At 45.8% G+C, this 14,060-nt stretch overlaps 1 protein-coding gene across 1 annotated transcript in view; it reads right to left on the bottom strand.

The window, feature by feature from the left end:
- trrap (transformation/transcription domain-associated protein) overlaps positions 1 to 14,060 on the bottom strand; it is a 305,269-nt gene that overhangs the window by 38,060 nt on the left and 253,149 nt on the right. Inside the window, exons 65-66 of the mRNA XM_073060184.1 lie at positions 11,468 to 11,667; positions 9,604 to 9,865 (exon numbers count right to left, since the gene is read on the bottom strand). Coding sequence (XP_072916285.1) covers positions 9,604 to 9,865; positions 11,468 to 11,667 — 462 coding nt within the window. The remainder of the gene's footprint in view (positions 1 to 9,603; positions 9,866 to 11,467; positions 11,668 to 14,060) is intronic.

Here is a 14,060-nt window from a genome sequence, read left to right as displayed (position 1 = left end):
TGTCGGAACTGCAACTCTGAACTTCGAGCTGTAACAGCATTGCTCTAAATGCTACATTATTATGGTGCTCTTTATGTTTTTGGAAATGAGGAAAATCCACGCGGTTACAGGGAGAACGTACAAACTCCTGACAGGCAGTGGCAGAGTCGCTGTCTCTGTAAAAGCGTTACATCACCCACTACACACCCCTGCTACACTATGTGATTACGCTAAAGAGGGGGCAAAAACAATTTCTAAGGATACTGCTAGGATTGGACAGACTGGGACTGCTTCCCTGGAGTGAAGAAGACTGAGTGGTGACCTTACAGGTTATTCAAACAAAAAGGGGTGCAGATAGGCAAAACAGTCACAATATTTTTCCCAAGGGAGTCCAAAGCTAGAAGGTATAGATTTAAGTTGAGAGGGGCTGAGAGGAGATCTGACAGGAAAATTTTCATTGAGAGGATGATGGGTCAATTAAATGAGGTGCCAGAAGAGAGTGTTGAGGCAGTAACAACAGGTACACTGGATAGTTACTTTGATTGGAAAGATTTAGAGGGATAGCCCATAACACTATCAGACAAAGGTCATGGAGTCAGTTCCACCATTTGATCACGGCTGATTTATTTCCCCCCTCAACCCCATTCTCCCTATAAGCTTTGATGCTCTTATTAATCAAGAACCTGTCAAAGTCAAAGTATACTCAACAATTTGACTTCCATCTGAGGCTGTGTCCTCTGGTCCTAGACTCTCCCACTATTGAAGTGGGCCCAATACAAGCAAATGGGATAGAGGCACCTTGGTTGGACATGGACAGGTCAAGCCAAACGGCCAGTTTCAGAGCTGTATGACTTCATGAATCATGAAGGTGGGACAAGAGAGATGGACTAGCTGGTCATCTGTCTAGTCACAACAAAGTAACTGGGAAATAGCCATGTGGGAGAAGGGCGGTTTGCTTTGAGATTTAACAGGTTAGGAACAGTTTGTCATAACTATGCCCCAGCTTTATGTCTTTATTTTTGATGAAATGATAAATTATGCACATAGCTGCTCCCTGTTTTCGTTTTCTATTCAACAGGTAGAAATTCAGGCACAGAGCAGTTCAATCATATTGAAAACTATGGAAAATAATTCTTTTTTACTGACAGGAACTGTAAAGTTGTGTTTTGGAAGAGCATGTGCCATCGTGTTTAATATATGCCATTGTGAAGAATTAAGTCCTTTTCTCCTACAGTCCTGTCAGATTCCTTCTTCTTCAGCCTTTTACCTTTTTCCTTTCCAGAATCGTTTATTATCACTGACATATGTTGTGAAATCTGTTGTTTTGTGGCAGCAATACAGTACAATGTATAAAAATATTATAAATGACAAAAGGAAATATTTATATTATATATACATATATATAAATAACTTAGCAGTGCATAAAGAGCAAAAATAGTGAGGTAGTGTTCGTGGGTTGGTTCATTGTCCATTCAGAAATCTGATGGCAGAGGGGAAGATACTGTTCCTAAAACGTTTAAGTGTGTGTTTTCATTGCTACCCTAACGGTAGCAATGAAACGAGGGCATATCCTAATTGATGGGGTCCTTAATAATGGATGGCATCTTTTTGAGGCATTAACTTTTGAAGATGTCCTTAATACTAGGGAGGCTAGTGTCAATGATGGGAGTGGCAGAGTTTGCAATCCACCACCTCCCAGATTCTCACTTCATCCAGCCTCCCCCAACCTGGTTTCACGTAGCACCTTCGAGCTCATACTCTTCCTCCCCATCACCTTCTGCCCCCCTTTCTTTCCTGTCCTGATGAAGGGTCTCAGCCCAAAATGTCCATTCTTTATTCCTTTCCATTGATGCTGCCCAGCCTGCTGAGTTCCTCTAGCATTTTGTGTGTGTTGCTCAAAATAATAATGTGTCGGTTTAGAAAAGACATTAAATCTGCCTCAGCTTTGGAACAGACTGAAGCACATCACTGTTTTTTATTAAACACTCAGTGAGCCCCTCACTTTAAGGAATTGGTGAGGCTTTGCACATCTGTTTGGCTGCATGGTTCCCCTCTCTCTCAGAGCCTTTCATTACACTTTCATTGACAGCACGGTTAAGTTAACATGACGAGGCTGTTTCATTTTGAAATTACACAGCAGGGGAACTACACACGGAACTTGCAATTAACGCTGCTTCAAAGCAGCAGAGACGTTAGATACCATGCCGTGTTACAGAACATAGAACAGTACAGCACAGGAACAGGCCATTCAGCCTACAACATATTACTGGAACTAATTAAATGTTTACCTAATCACTTCTGCCTACACAATGTCCAAATCCCTCCTAAATTACTGCCCGTTATGCTGCTGGCATTTACGGCAGCAATGAAGGTCCTCCATCTGTTTGTCCTTGGCCAGTCAGAAGTAGAAGTATTTTTCATTGCTGTTTCCGGAACAATTTTGTTTGACCAGTCACAGTTGCCAGCCCTGAGCGGAACCCCCAAACCTGGAAGACTGACAGACAGACATACTTTATTGATCCCGAGGGAAACTGGGTTTCGTTACAGCCGCACCAACCAAGAATAGTGAAGAAATATAGCAATATAAAACCCAAAATAATTAAATAATAATAAGTTAATCATGCCCAGTGGAAATAAGTCCAGGACCAACCTATTGGCTCAGGGTGTCTGACACTCCAAGGGAGGAGTTGTAAAGTTTGATGGCCACAGGCAGGAATGACTTCCTATGACGCTCAGTGTTACATCTCGGTGGAATGAGTCTCTGGCTGAATGTACTCCTGTGCCTAACCAGTACATTATGGAGAGGATGGGAGTCATTGTCCAAGATGGCATGCAACTTGGACAGCATCCTCTTTTCAGACACCACCGTCAGAGAGTCCAGTTCCACTCCCATAACATCACTGGTCTTACGAATGAGTTTGTTGATTCTGTTGGTGTCTGCTACCCTCAGCCTGCTGCCCCAGCACACAACAGCAAACATGATAGCACTGGCCACCACAGACTCGTTGAACATCCTCAGCATCGTCCGGCAGATGTTAAAGGACCTCAGTCTCCTCAGGAAATAGAGACGGCTCTGACCCTTCTTGTAGACAGCCTCAGTGTTCTTGACCAGTCCAGTTTATTGTCCATTTGTATCCCCAGGTATTTGTAATCCTCCACCATGTCTACACTGATGGAAACGGGGTTCACCGGTGCCTTAGCCCTCCTCAGGTCCACCACCAGCTCCTTAGTCTGGACCACTCTTAGTCTGGCCTCTTCACTTTGACCTGTTTGGCAAGGGTGAATCTACCAGGAGCCAAAGAAGAAACTCCAGCCAACATAGCTCTCTGGGTCATTGAGGCACGCAAGCCTCCAAATCACAAAAAGGTTGTGGTCCTCTTGGTGGCCATTTCCCTCCATTCTCTGCAAATTCAGAGCCTTTTTAAACAGCTCTATTGTAATTGCTTTCACTACCACTCCCAGCAGAGCAGCCCAGGCACCCACTAAACTGGCCAGCAACATGTAGACCCTGTAGACATTTCAACCACAAGAGAAAGATACGAGAACTCAACACACAAAATGCTAGAGGAATTCAGCAGGTCAGCCGACAACAATGTCGACCGTGTATCCATTTCGGCCCAAGACCCTTCATCAGGAACAGAGCTCATTATGCAGTTGGTGCTTTATCGCTGGGTTAGTGCTGGTTTGTTGTGTTCTGCCAAGCATTGTGGTAATCTTATGTTGGCGCATTTCACTGTACGTTTCGACCTACGTGTGACCGGGCAAGATGGCACAGGCGCTGAAGCAACTAACGGTGACATCCTGCAGACAGTTCACGAAACTACTTCGTTCTCTCCTTCTTTTAAATATACCTCTACTACTAATCTGTGTGTGATTGGAGACCGTAATTTACACTTTGATGATGTGTTTTTGGGCCAACTGAGCGATCTGGTGCTTCCGCTGTCTTCGAAGGAATTCGGCGTGGTTGAGGGTGACATTAAGAATGCAGCCTAATGGTGGAGAACAAATCCACAATCGGCTCATTATTCCCTGATCTTGAAGATTAAAATCAACGAGGAGGAGAGTGGAAGGTCAGCGCCGTCTACCTACGTTTAACCCGTCTCCCTCTCCCTTGCTGCTGCTGGAGGAAGATGCCAGCGTTTTGGGTCGGGGGTAAGGTTTGATCAGTGCCGTTTGTGCATTAGACTTGTTTTTAGAGGACTCTGCAGTTCATGTTATTTCTGATTACTCCTTTTTTAAAATTGCTATTTTGTGTGATTTTGATCAGGGTGAACTGGCTCTGTGGCATGTAGACAACAAACGACACGGCTAAATTGAACGGAACTGAGCTAAACTGAACGTTCCCAGACTGTTTCAAGGACTCAGTGTTTGATGTTTAACATTCTGTATGTTATTCGCTCATTTTTTGCCGTTTGCATGATTCGTTCTTTTTTTTTGTGCATTGGGTGTTTGATCTTTTTCTTTGAACGGATTCCATGGTGTTGTTTTGTTTCATGGCTGTCTGTGGGAAGACGAATCTCAGGATTTCACTGTTTATATACTTTATATAGTGCAAAAAGACAACAAAAATAGTGAGGTTGTGCTCATGGGTTCGTTGTCCATTTGGAAACCTGATGGCGGAAGGGACAAAGCTTTTCAAGTGTGTGTCTTCAGGCTCCTGTACCTCCTCCCTGAGTAATAGGGGCCCTTAATGATGGATGCCACCTTCTTGAGGAATATCCCAAAGATTCTTAGATAGACTCACGGATGATAGAAAAATGGAGGGCTTAGATTGATCTTAAAGTAGGTTAAAGGTGGTTCCATGTTCTAATCTATTTTCCAGGTCAATGGCTTTTCCAACAGACATTTTCCAAGTGAAAGGTCAGCGACCCTGAAGCATAAATCCGTTCTTGAATTTGCTGAGTATGTCCATCATAAGACCATAAGACATGGGAGGAAAATTAGACCATTTAGTTCATCAAGTCTGCTCCACCATTCGATTATGGTTGATTTACTTTCCCTCTCGACCCCCATCATCTTCGGGGCCAGGTTCAAAACACCTGCAGTAAGTTTGCTGTTGGAACAGAGTGCTGCGTGCTGGGACTAAGGAATTAGTCTGTGCTCTTGGTGATCATCCAATAATCCCTGCTGGTGAACGTCTGAACACGAGGAAGGTATCAGATCCATTCCAGCCTAGGCTCTCAAGGCTACCCACAGCTGGGCAGCACACCAAAGCACATCATCTACACTCATGCACAAGGAATGTTCCAGACAGAGAGAAAAGGACACCTGTAGAACTGTGGTCAACATAAGTCAACACGTTCTGAAGTTGAAGAACAAGTGTCTGAAGAAATATCAGAGAATGAAATACAACTCAGCCTCACCATGAGACAGCCTGGGGAGCAGCTCAGTACCTTAAGGCAACAGACACCGTAACAAAACTTACAAAAGTTTCAGGATTGTTTATTGTCATTCTTCAGTACATAAGTGTAAAGGAGAATGAAATAAATGTTACTTCAGATTTGCCACAGCATAACAAAAGCACAATAAGCATAAAGAATACAATTAAAAAACAATAAATATAAATACATAAGATTAGATGTTTTTGAGCCTGGTGTGAACACTGAGTAGTCTCTTCCCAGATGGGAATGAGACAGACAGTCTATGAGCAGGTTGACATCCTTCACCCTTTTCCTGCATGTTTCTGTATATATGTCTTCGATGTTCTGAACAGAAGCAAAACGTGCAGACGTATAGATCATGGCATGGAAAATTGTTTCCAGAATTCAGCAATAATGGGATCATAGGTTAAGGGTGAAAGGTGAAACATTTACAAGGACACACAAAATGCTGGAGGAACTCAGCAGGACAGGCAGCATCTATGGGAACGATAAACAGTCGAATTTTCTAGCCGAGACCCTTCTTCAGGATTGAGAAGGAAGAGGGAAGATGCCAAAATAAAAAGGTGGGGGGAGGGTAAGGAGGCCAGCTGGAAGGTGAAGCCAGGTGAGAAGTAGTGGGGAGTACAGGAACTGGGGGGGGGGGGGGGATATATTTACTGGAAAGTACCCAGATGGAATATAAGGCGTTGCTCCTCTACCCTGAGGGTGGCCTCATCTTGGCAGAAAAGGAGGCCAGGGATCGACGTGTCGGAACAGGAATGAGATTCAGAAAGTTTGGCCAAATGGGAGGTCTCGCTGATGGCAGATGGTGCGGAGGTGCCCAACAAAGTTGTTCCCTAACTTAAGGGGAATGTGAGGATGGTTGGAGTGTAGAATGAGTTGCCAGCAAAAACGGTGGGTGCAGATTTGACTGCACACTGAGAAGTTTGGATAGGTATTGTACATGGATGGGAGGGGTATGGAGGGTCAGTGGGACTAGGCGGATTAACAAGTTTGCCATGGACTGGATGGGCCAAGGGCCTGTGTTTTTGCTGTGGTGCTCTACGACGGTGTGACATAGGCTTTGAAGAGACGACAGTGGTAATGGAATGGAATTAGCGATGAGAAGGTCGGTTACAGGATGGGGTCGAAGAAACAGGGTTTTATGTCATTATAGCAGAGGTGGTCACAGGGAGATTTGAATGGAGTACTACAAATCAGGAATAGCTTAGACACAGTAAGAAAATGTTTCCAAAGACAGTGGGGCAGGGAACCAAAGGGACAGATGGGGGTGGGCGGGGGGCAGCAGAGGGACAGATAGGGGCTTTGATTGCTGTTGTTGTTTTATTGCTTGCTGTGTCCTGCCGAGCATCGTGGGCATTTTTTGTTGGCACTGGAACATGTGATGACACTTGTGAGCTGCCCCAATACACCCCTGAGTGTGTTGGCTGATACTGCAAATGACACATTTCACTGTATGTTCTGATGTTCAGGTGATACTTGAATCACTTATACTCATAGAAGTCATATTGAATCACTCATATACTTGAATCCTGAGCATGGAATTCTTTAACAAACGGTTAAGATTTGACGTACAATGTAGCCTTTACAAATAATGGATTTGGAAAAAGAAATGTGGGATCAGAGTCAGCACAGAGGAAACGGGCCAAGTGGTAGTCTCTGATCCTCTGGTTGTTATCTGCTCCTGTGCTTCACCCAGACTTGGTTAGCCCACACTCGATGCTGGCCACAGGCGGAACTGCAGCAGGGTGGCGAGCATTTAACTCCAGACACTCCTGCTTCACACAGCTAGTAGCAGGTCACTACAATTCTGATTTACGTTACCACACACAGCACTAACTAGACTTCAAAAGCTGAGCTGGCTGCAAAAACGACCCTGGCCAAAAGATTTCAACCATCAGGGAGCATTTTCATAATGAAGGATTGCTGCCTTCTTAGGAAGCTTATGGCTCAGTTTAAAAGCTGGAGTGTTGAACACAGACAGTACAGGCCCTTCAGCCCACAGTGTTGTGCCAACCTTTTAACCTACTGCAGGATCAATCTAACCCTTCCATTCCACATTGCCCTCCATTTTTCTATCATGCATGTGCCTACCTAATAGCCGCTTAAGTGTCCCTAATACATCTGCCCCTACCACTATGCTATCACTTTACTCATCACTGACTAGGGTTCAAATCCAGCCATTGCCCGTATGGAGTTTGTACATTCTTCCCGTGACCACGTGTGTTTCGTCTGGGTGCTCTGGTTTCCTCCCACATTCCAAAAGACCTCTGACACTTGTGAATTGTCCAGCACAATCCTCGCTGATTTGATAACAATGCAATTCATTTTATGTTTCAATGTACAAGTGACAAATAAAACTAATCTCTAATCCTTACCCTGGCAGTGAGGTCTATGCACCCACTACTCTAAAAAAAAAACTTAACTCTGATATCGCCCAATACTTTCCTCTATCACTTTAAATTTATGCCTTACAATTAAGCTGACAAAATGCTGTTTTTGATCGTTGCCATGTTCTCAGCTACAACCCGTGCACCATCTTATCTTCAGAGGTCGTACTGAAACTTCCTCCACAAACTCCACTGAGTCCCATAGGCCTCCACTCCTCCAATGGCGGGTGTTAGTGGGAGTGGGCTCAACCCTGTTATCTTAGGCACATGCAGGACCCGCTGGACAGGAACTGTAAAGCACACCAGAAGCAGGTCACCCACTTCAGGAAGTGGGATGGAGCACACACCCGTCTGTATCAGTGGTTCGGAGTGACTCAAATCCCTCGGTGTGAATATCACCAACAATTTGTTCTGGTGCAGCCACATGGACGCCGTATCCAATGGTCGAGGGGCGGTAGGTGCAATGCCTGACAGCGACAGTGATTAGGGTTCAATTCCCACTGCTGTCTGTAAGCAGTGTGAACATTCTCATAGGGAATGAGCTGTCTGGATAGTAAACAAACAAAACTTTTCCACAGTATCTTGGTACACGTGACAATCACATTTCCGCTAGGGTCCACTTTCACGCCCCTGGTGCAAGCAGGGAGAGGGGCAAGGGGTAATTCCACAGGCAGAGTCCTGACCAAGACCAACCAGCTCAATATAAACTGGAACTGGCTGGAGGGACACCACAGCATCTGCCACTCAGCCACATTAAGTAATTGATTTATTGCTGCCACTTGCACAAAATACAGTGACAAATCTGTTGTTTTGCAAGCCATCCAGACAGAAGCATGCCATTCAAAGGTACATTTAACGTCAGAGAAATGTATACAATATACATCCTGAAATTGTTTTTCTTTGCAAACATCCACAAAAACAGAGGAGTGCCCCAAAGAATGAATGACAGTTAAATGTTAGAATCCCAAAGTCCCCCCCAGCTCCCCCTCCCACACACAAGCAGCAGCAAAGCAACGACCCCACATGCAAGTACGTTCTGTGTGATTCCATACGTAAGAGCATCTAGTCAGTATAAAAGGAAAACAATAATGTTACAGTTATGGGAAAAGTGCAGTGCAGGCAGACATATCAAAAGTCAAAACTCATTATCAAAGTACATATACAAGACCATGAGGTATACAAGTAGAATTAGGCCATTTGGCCCATCAAGTTTGCTCCAACATTCCATCATGACTGATCCATTTTCCCTCTTAGCCCAAATCTCCTGCTTTCTCCCTGTATCCCTTCATCCCCTGACTAATTAAGAACCTACCAACCTCTGCCTTAAATGTACCCAGTGACTTGGCCTCCACAGCTGCCTGTGGCAACAAATTCCACAGACACACCACCCTCTGCCTCAGGAAGTTCCTCCTCATTTCTGTTCTAAAGGGACGTCCCTCTATTCTGAGGCTGTGCCCTATGGTCCTAGACTCCCCCACCAAAGGAAACATCCTTTTCACATCTACTCTGCTGAGGCCTTCCAACATTCAGTGAGATCCCTCCTCATTCTTCTGAATTCCAGTGAGTACAAGCCCAGAGCCATTAAACACTCATCATACAGTATGCCTTTCAATCACAGAATCATTTTTGAGAACCTCCTTTGAACCCTCTCCAAAGTCAGCACAATCTTCTGTAGACAAGGGGCCAAAACTGGCGACAATACCCCAAGTGAGACCTCACCAGTGCCTCAACCTTATATCCTTGCCTCTGGTAGTACAATGTTGATATATCATTGCTTAGGAAGAGAATCACCTGCTCTCCTGAGCCCACTGCTCTGTCAAACACAACGTGACAAAGCACTGCATGGTCCTCACCTGTCGTGAACTGTCCCTTGAGCTTCTGGAAGACAGGGTCCTGCGCTGTGGCTTGAGCCCTCCTGGCCAGGGACTCGGAGGCAGCACTCGAGAACATGGTGGAAACGTTGGATACGTTTTCAAGGCCGACCCCGAAGGTGCTCACAAGCTTCTTGACAAAGTTTAAGGTGTGGGGCGTGATCTTTGCATCAGACACAGCTCCGCTTTTCTCGAAAGCCACCGAGTAGCACTTGGCCAGCCCTTGCTGTAGCTGTCTCAGCACCTGTACACCAAGAATCATTTAGACATCAGGACAGAGAGTGAGCCAGATTTTACCTTAATATTCTTGGATCCGTGTGAGACTGTGGAGGATTTGAGCCTTAACCCGATTCTTAGGGCAGCAGGTAGTGTAGTAGTAAGCACAAGTGCTTTATAACACCAGCGTGATCAGGGTTCGATTCCCACTGATGCTGTAAGGTGTTTGCACGTTCTCCCGGTGACGTGCGTTTCCTCTGGGTGCTCTGGCTTCCTCTCACATTCAAACCACGTTTGGGTTGGGGTCAGTGAGTTGCTGGCACGATATGTTGGCACAGGAAGCATGGTGGCATGTGGGCTGCCCCCAGCACATCACAAACAATGATGCAAACAACACATTTCACTGTATATTTCAATGTACAGGTGCCAGAAAAAAAGAAGCTAATCTTATTTATTTATTTAGATACAGCAAGGAACAGGCTCTTCTGGCCCAACGAGCCAGGCCACCCAGCAACACAGTTATTTAACCCTAGCCTAAAAACAGGACAATTTACAATTAATGACCAATTAACCTTCTAATCGGTATGTCATTGGAATGTGGGAGGAAAACCGTGCACTCACATGGTCATAGGGAGAACGTACAAACTCAGTAGATGGTGTCGGAATTGAATACCTAACTCTGATGGCCGTAGCTGTAATAGCTTTGTGCTAAACATTCCGCTACTGTGGCCCGTGCCCCGGTATCTCAGCTCCTGAAAGAGTGCTGCACTGTAGGAGATTGCACCCTTTACATGGAACATTAACCCAAGAAGTGTTTTTCTCTCTGAAGTGGAAGTTAAAGATTTTTGGCAGTTTACTGAAGGGTGAGGACTTCATTCTGATGTCCTTGGCCACTATTCATCCATAAACACGCCTGAGTTAAAAATGTCTGATTTAATTTTTGTTAAATCAACAAACACAAAACGCTGGAGGAATTCAGCAGCAACAATGGAGAGGAACGAACAGTCAATATTTCAACTAACACAGGACAGAACTGGTCTCTCAAATACCATCCCCATTTTGCAGAAGTTAACCACATCTAATTCTAAGTAGTTCTGGAAAGGAAGAGGGAAGAAGCCAGAATTATTTTTAAAAATTTATTTAGTGATACAGCATGGAACAGGCCTTTCTGGCCCATTGATCCACACTGCCCAGCAATCCACCTATTTAACCCTGGCCCAATCATAGGATAAACTTGGAGCTCCAGGTAAGAGCTGAGTGTCTGGTTAGAACCAAGTAGCCCTGTGAGATGCATGTGAAGACAGATTGGGTGGATGAGACCTACAGTGAGATCCAATGCCCAGGAAGATGGTTATGGAACTTCCATGGGCACGACAAGGCACAGAAGCCACAGTGAATCACTGCAACCAAGGAGGAGCCCGGTTGTGAATACTACTCATACCACTGGACCTGGGCTCTGAGGTTGAGAGAGTTGAACAATGGCTTTTCCACTTTATAAACTCTCTTGCACAGGGGAACCCAGTGAGAGGACAAGGGGAGAACCAGCAAGGAACAAAAGTATAGTGCAGACCGGCAAGGAGGCCAAGGGGACGGAGGGGTAAAGCCTAGCGGGAGTGTAAGGAGGACAGACCTCTTCATGCCAGTTCTCGCGAAACCACACCATCTGATCAACGATGCCCTCCAGCGACGACAGCAGGGTGGGGTGCAGCTCCCGCTGCATGTGCATTATCCGGCTGCAACGCCACATGGGTGCGGTGGCCCGGATCGGTCCCGGGTCGGACGCTGAGTGAGACTGAGTTCCGACAGAGCCCGGCTGCTGCTGTCCCGAGTCTGCAACACAGAAAATCACAGGGCCATCAGGAACCCCATCCCTGGGACTGCCAGATCTCAGCTACCCCCACCCCTCACAGCAACACAGAAAATCACAGGGCCATCAGGAACCCCATCCCTGGGACTGCCAGATCTCAGCTACCCCCACCCCTCACAGCAACACAGAAAATCACAGGGCCATCAGGAACCCCATCCCTGGGACTGCCAGATCTCAGTTACCCCCACCCCTCACAGCAACACAGAAAATCACAGGGCCATCAGGAACCCCATCCCTGGGACAGCCGAATCTCAGCTACCCCCACCCCTCATAGCAACACAGAGAAACAGGGCCATCAGGAACCCTGTCCACTGAACTCCCAGATCTCAGCTTTCCCGCCCAACGTGGGAGCACAGAGAAAAACGAGGCCATCAGGTATCTTCTCCATGGCACACCCGGATCTCAGCTTTCCCACCCAACACGGCACCACAGAGCCCTCAGGAACCCTATCCGTGGAACGCCCGGTTCTTGGTTTCCATCATCCATGAGAACAGAGCCCTCAGCCAACAACTCGTCCACAGACACCCAACTACACACACAGATCTGAGCTTCCCCCACCCTGCACGGTAATAAAGAGAAACAAGAGCTTCAACAAACAGCTCTGTCTAGCTACACACTTGGATCTCGTATTCCCCCACCCCACACAACATCAGCCAATCACGCGGCAGCGACTCAATGTACATGAGCATGCAGACATGGTCAGAAAGTTCAGTTGTTGTTTACATCAAACATCAGAATGGGGAGAAATATGATCTAAGTGACTTTGACCATGGAATGATTGTTAGTGCCAGATGGGGTGGTTTGAGTATTTCAGAAACTGCCGATCTCCTGGGATTTTCACACACTAAAGTCTCTATAGTTTGCAGAGAATGGTGCAAAATACAAAAAACATCCAGTTAGTGGTAGCCTGTGGGTGAAAATGCCTTGTTAATGAGAGGTCAGTGGAGAATGGCCAGGCTGGTTCAAGCTGACAGGAAGGCGACAGTAACTCAAATAACCACACGTTACAACAGTCGTGTGCAGAAGAGCATCTCTGAATGCACAACATGTCAAATCTTGAGCTAGACGGGCTACTGCATCAGGAGACAACAAACATACACTCAGTGACCACTACAGGAGGTACCTACAGAAGTGGCCGCTAGATGTATACTTATCAATAGATTTGATGTTCCTGCTACCCAATTGCTTCCAGAAACTGATCATCCTGTCTTCTCTGTAAATCAGTCCCTACTCATTTACTGACCTAGACTGCCCATTAACAATGGAGCATCTTCCTGACAGCTTCATTGTCATTAACCACAATAATAAAGGACACCACTGATTAGACAAAGGGATTTTTAAAAGACTTCTTTATATTCATAATCCATTAGTTACAAAGCCATAGTCACTTAATAAATTAGATAAAAGGCAAGTGCAGATCTTGTATCTTTGGCATGTGGAGGATTAAAGTACTGAGAAGTACCTCGGGCAAAGCAGTCAATTGCTCAGTGTGAACGTATAAACCAAACACAAAATCTAACTTAACTACTTAAGCACTTGGTGTAAGCTCAAATTAAAATAAGATGATGAAATGCTGGTCCTGCTTCATCCGTGTACTAAAGCAGCCTTCTCTGTACGACACAAAATGCACAAAAAAACCTGGAGGAGCTCAGCAGGTCTGGCAGCAGAGATTTCAGTGTGGCCACCCACTTTAATTCTAATTCTCATCCACATCCTGACACGGTGTCCTCTACTGCCACAGTGAGGCCACGTTGACATCTCATATTGTGTCTGGGTAGCCTCAAACACAAGGATTCCCAAACTTTACTTAATGGTATTGGTCCATGGCATAAAAAAGGTTGGAAACCCCTACTCCAACCAGATGGCATGAATGTTAATCTCTCTAACTTCCAGTAATTTCTCCCTACACCCCCTTCTCTTTTCCCCTTCCCCATTCTGGTTCCCCCCTTTACCCCCTTCTCTTCTCCTCACTTCCTATCATCACCCTCCGGTGCCCCTCCTCCTTCACTTGCTCATATAGCCCACTATCCTTTCCCATTAAATTCCTTCTTCTTCAACCCTTTACCTCTTCCACCTATCACCTCCCAGCTTCTCACTTCACATCCCCACCCTCACCAACCCACCATCCCCCTCACCTGGTCTCACTTATCAATTGCCAGCTTCCCCTCCCCCACCTGTCTTCTGTCTCCCAGTCCTGGTGAAGGGCCTCGGCCCAAGACGTCGGCTGTTTATTCCCCTCCGTAGATGCTGCCCGGCCTGCTGAGTACCTTCAGCAGTTTGTGTGTGTTGCTCTGGATATCCAGCATCTGCAGAATCTCTTACATTTCTGCTCTGCATTCTGTGATTTTTAAAAAAT

This window comes from Hemitrygon akajei, chromosome 11 (assembly GCF_048418815.1).
Source record: "Hemitrygon akajei chromosome 11, sHemAka1.3, whole genome shotgun sequence".
In the NCBI taxonomy this organism is placed as follows: domain Eukaryota; kingdom Metazoa; phylum Chordata; class Chondrichthyes; order Myliobatiformes; family Dasyatidae; genus Hemitrygon; species Hemitrygon akajei.
This window is presented reverse-complemented; position numbering and strand designations above follow the sequence as displayed.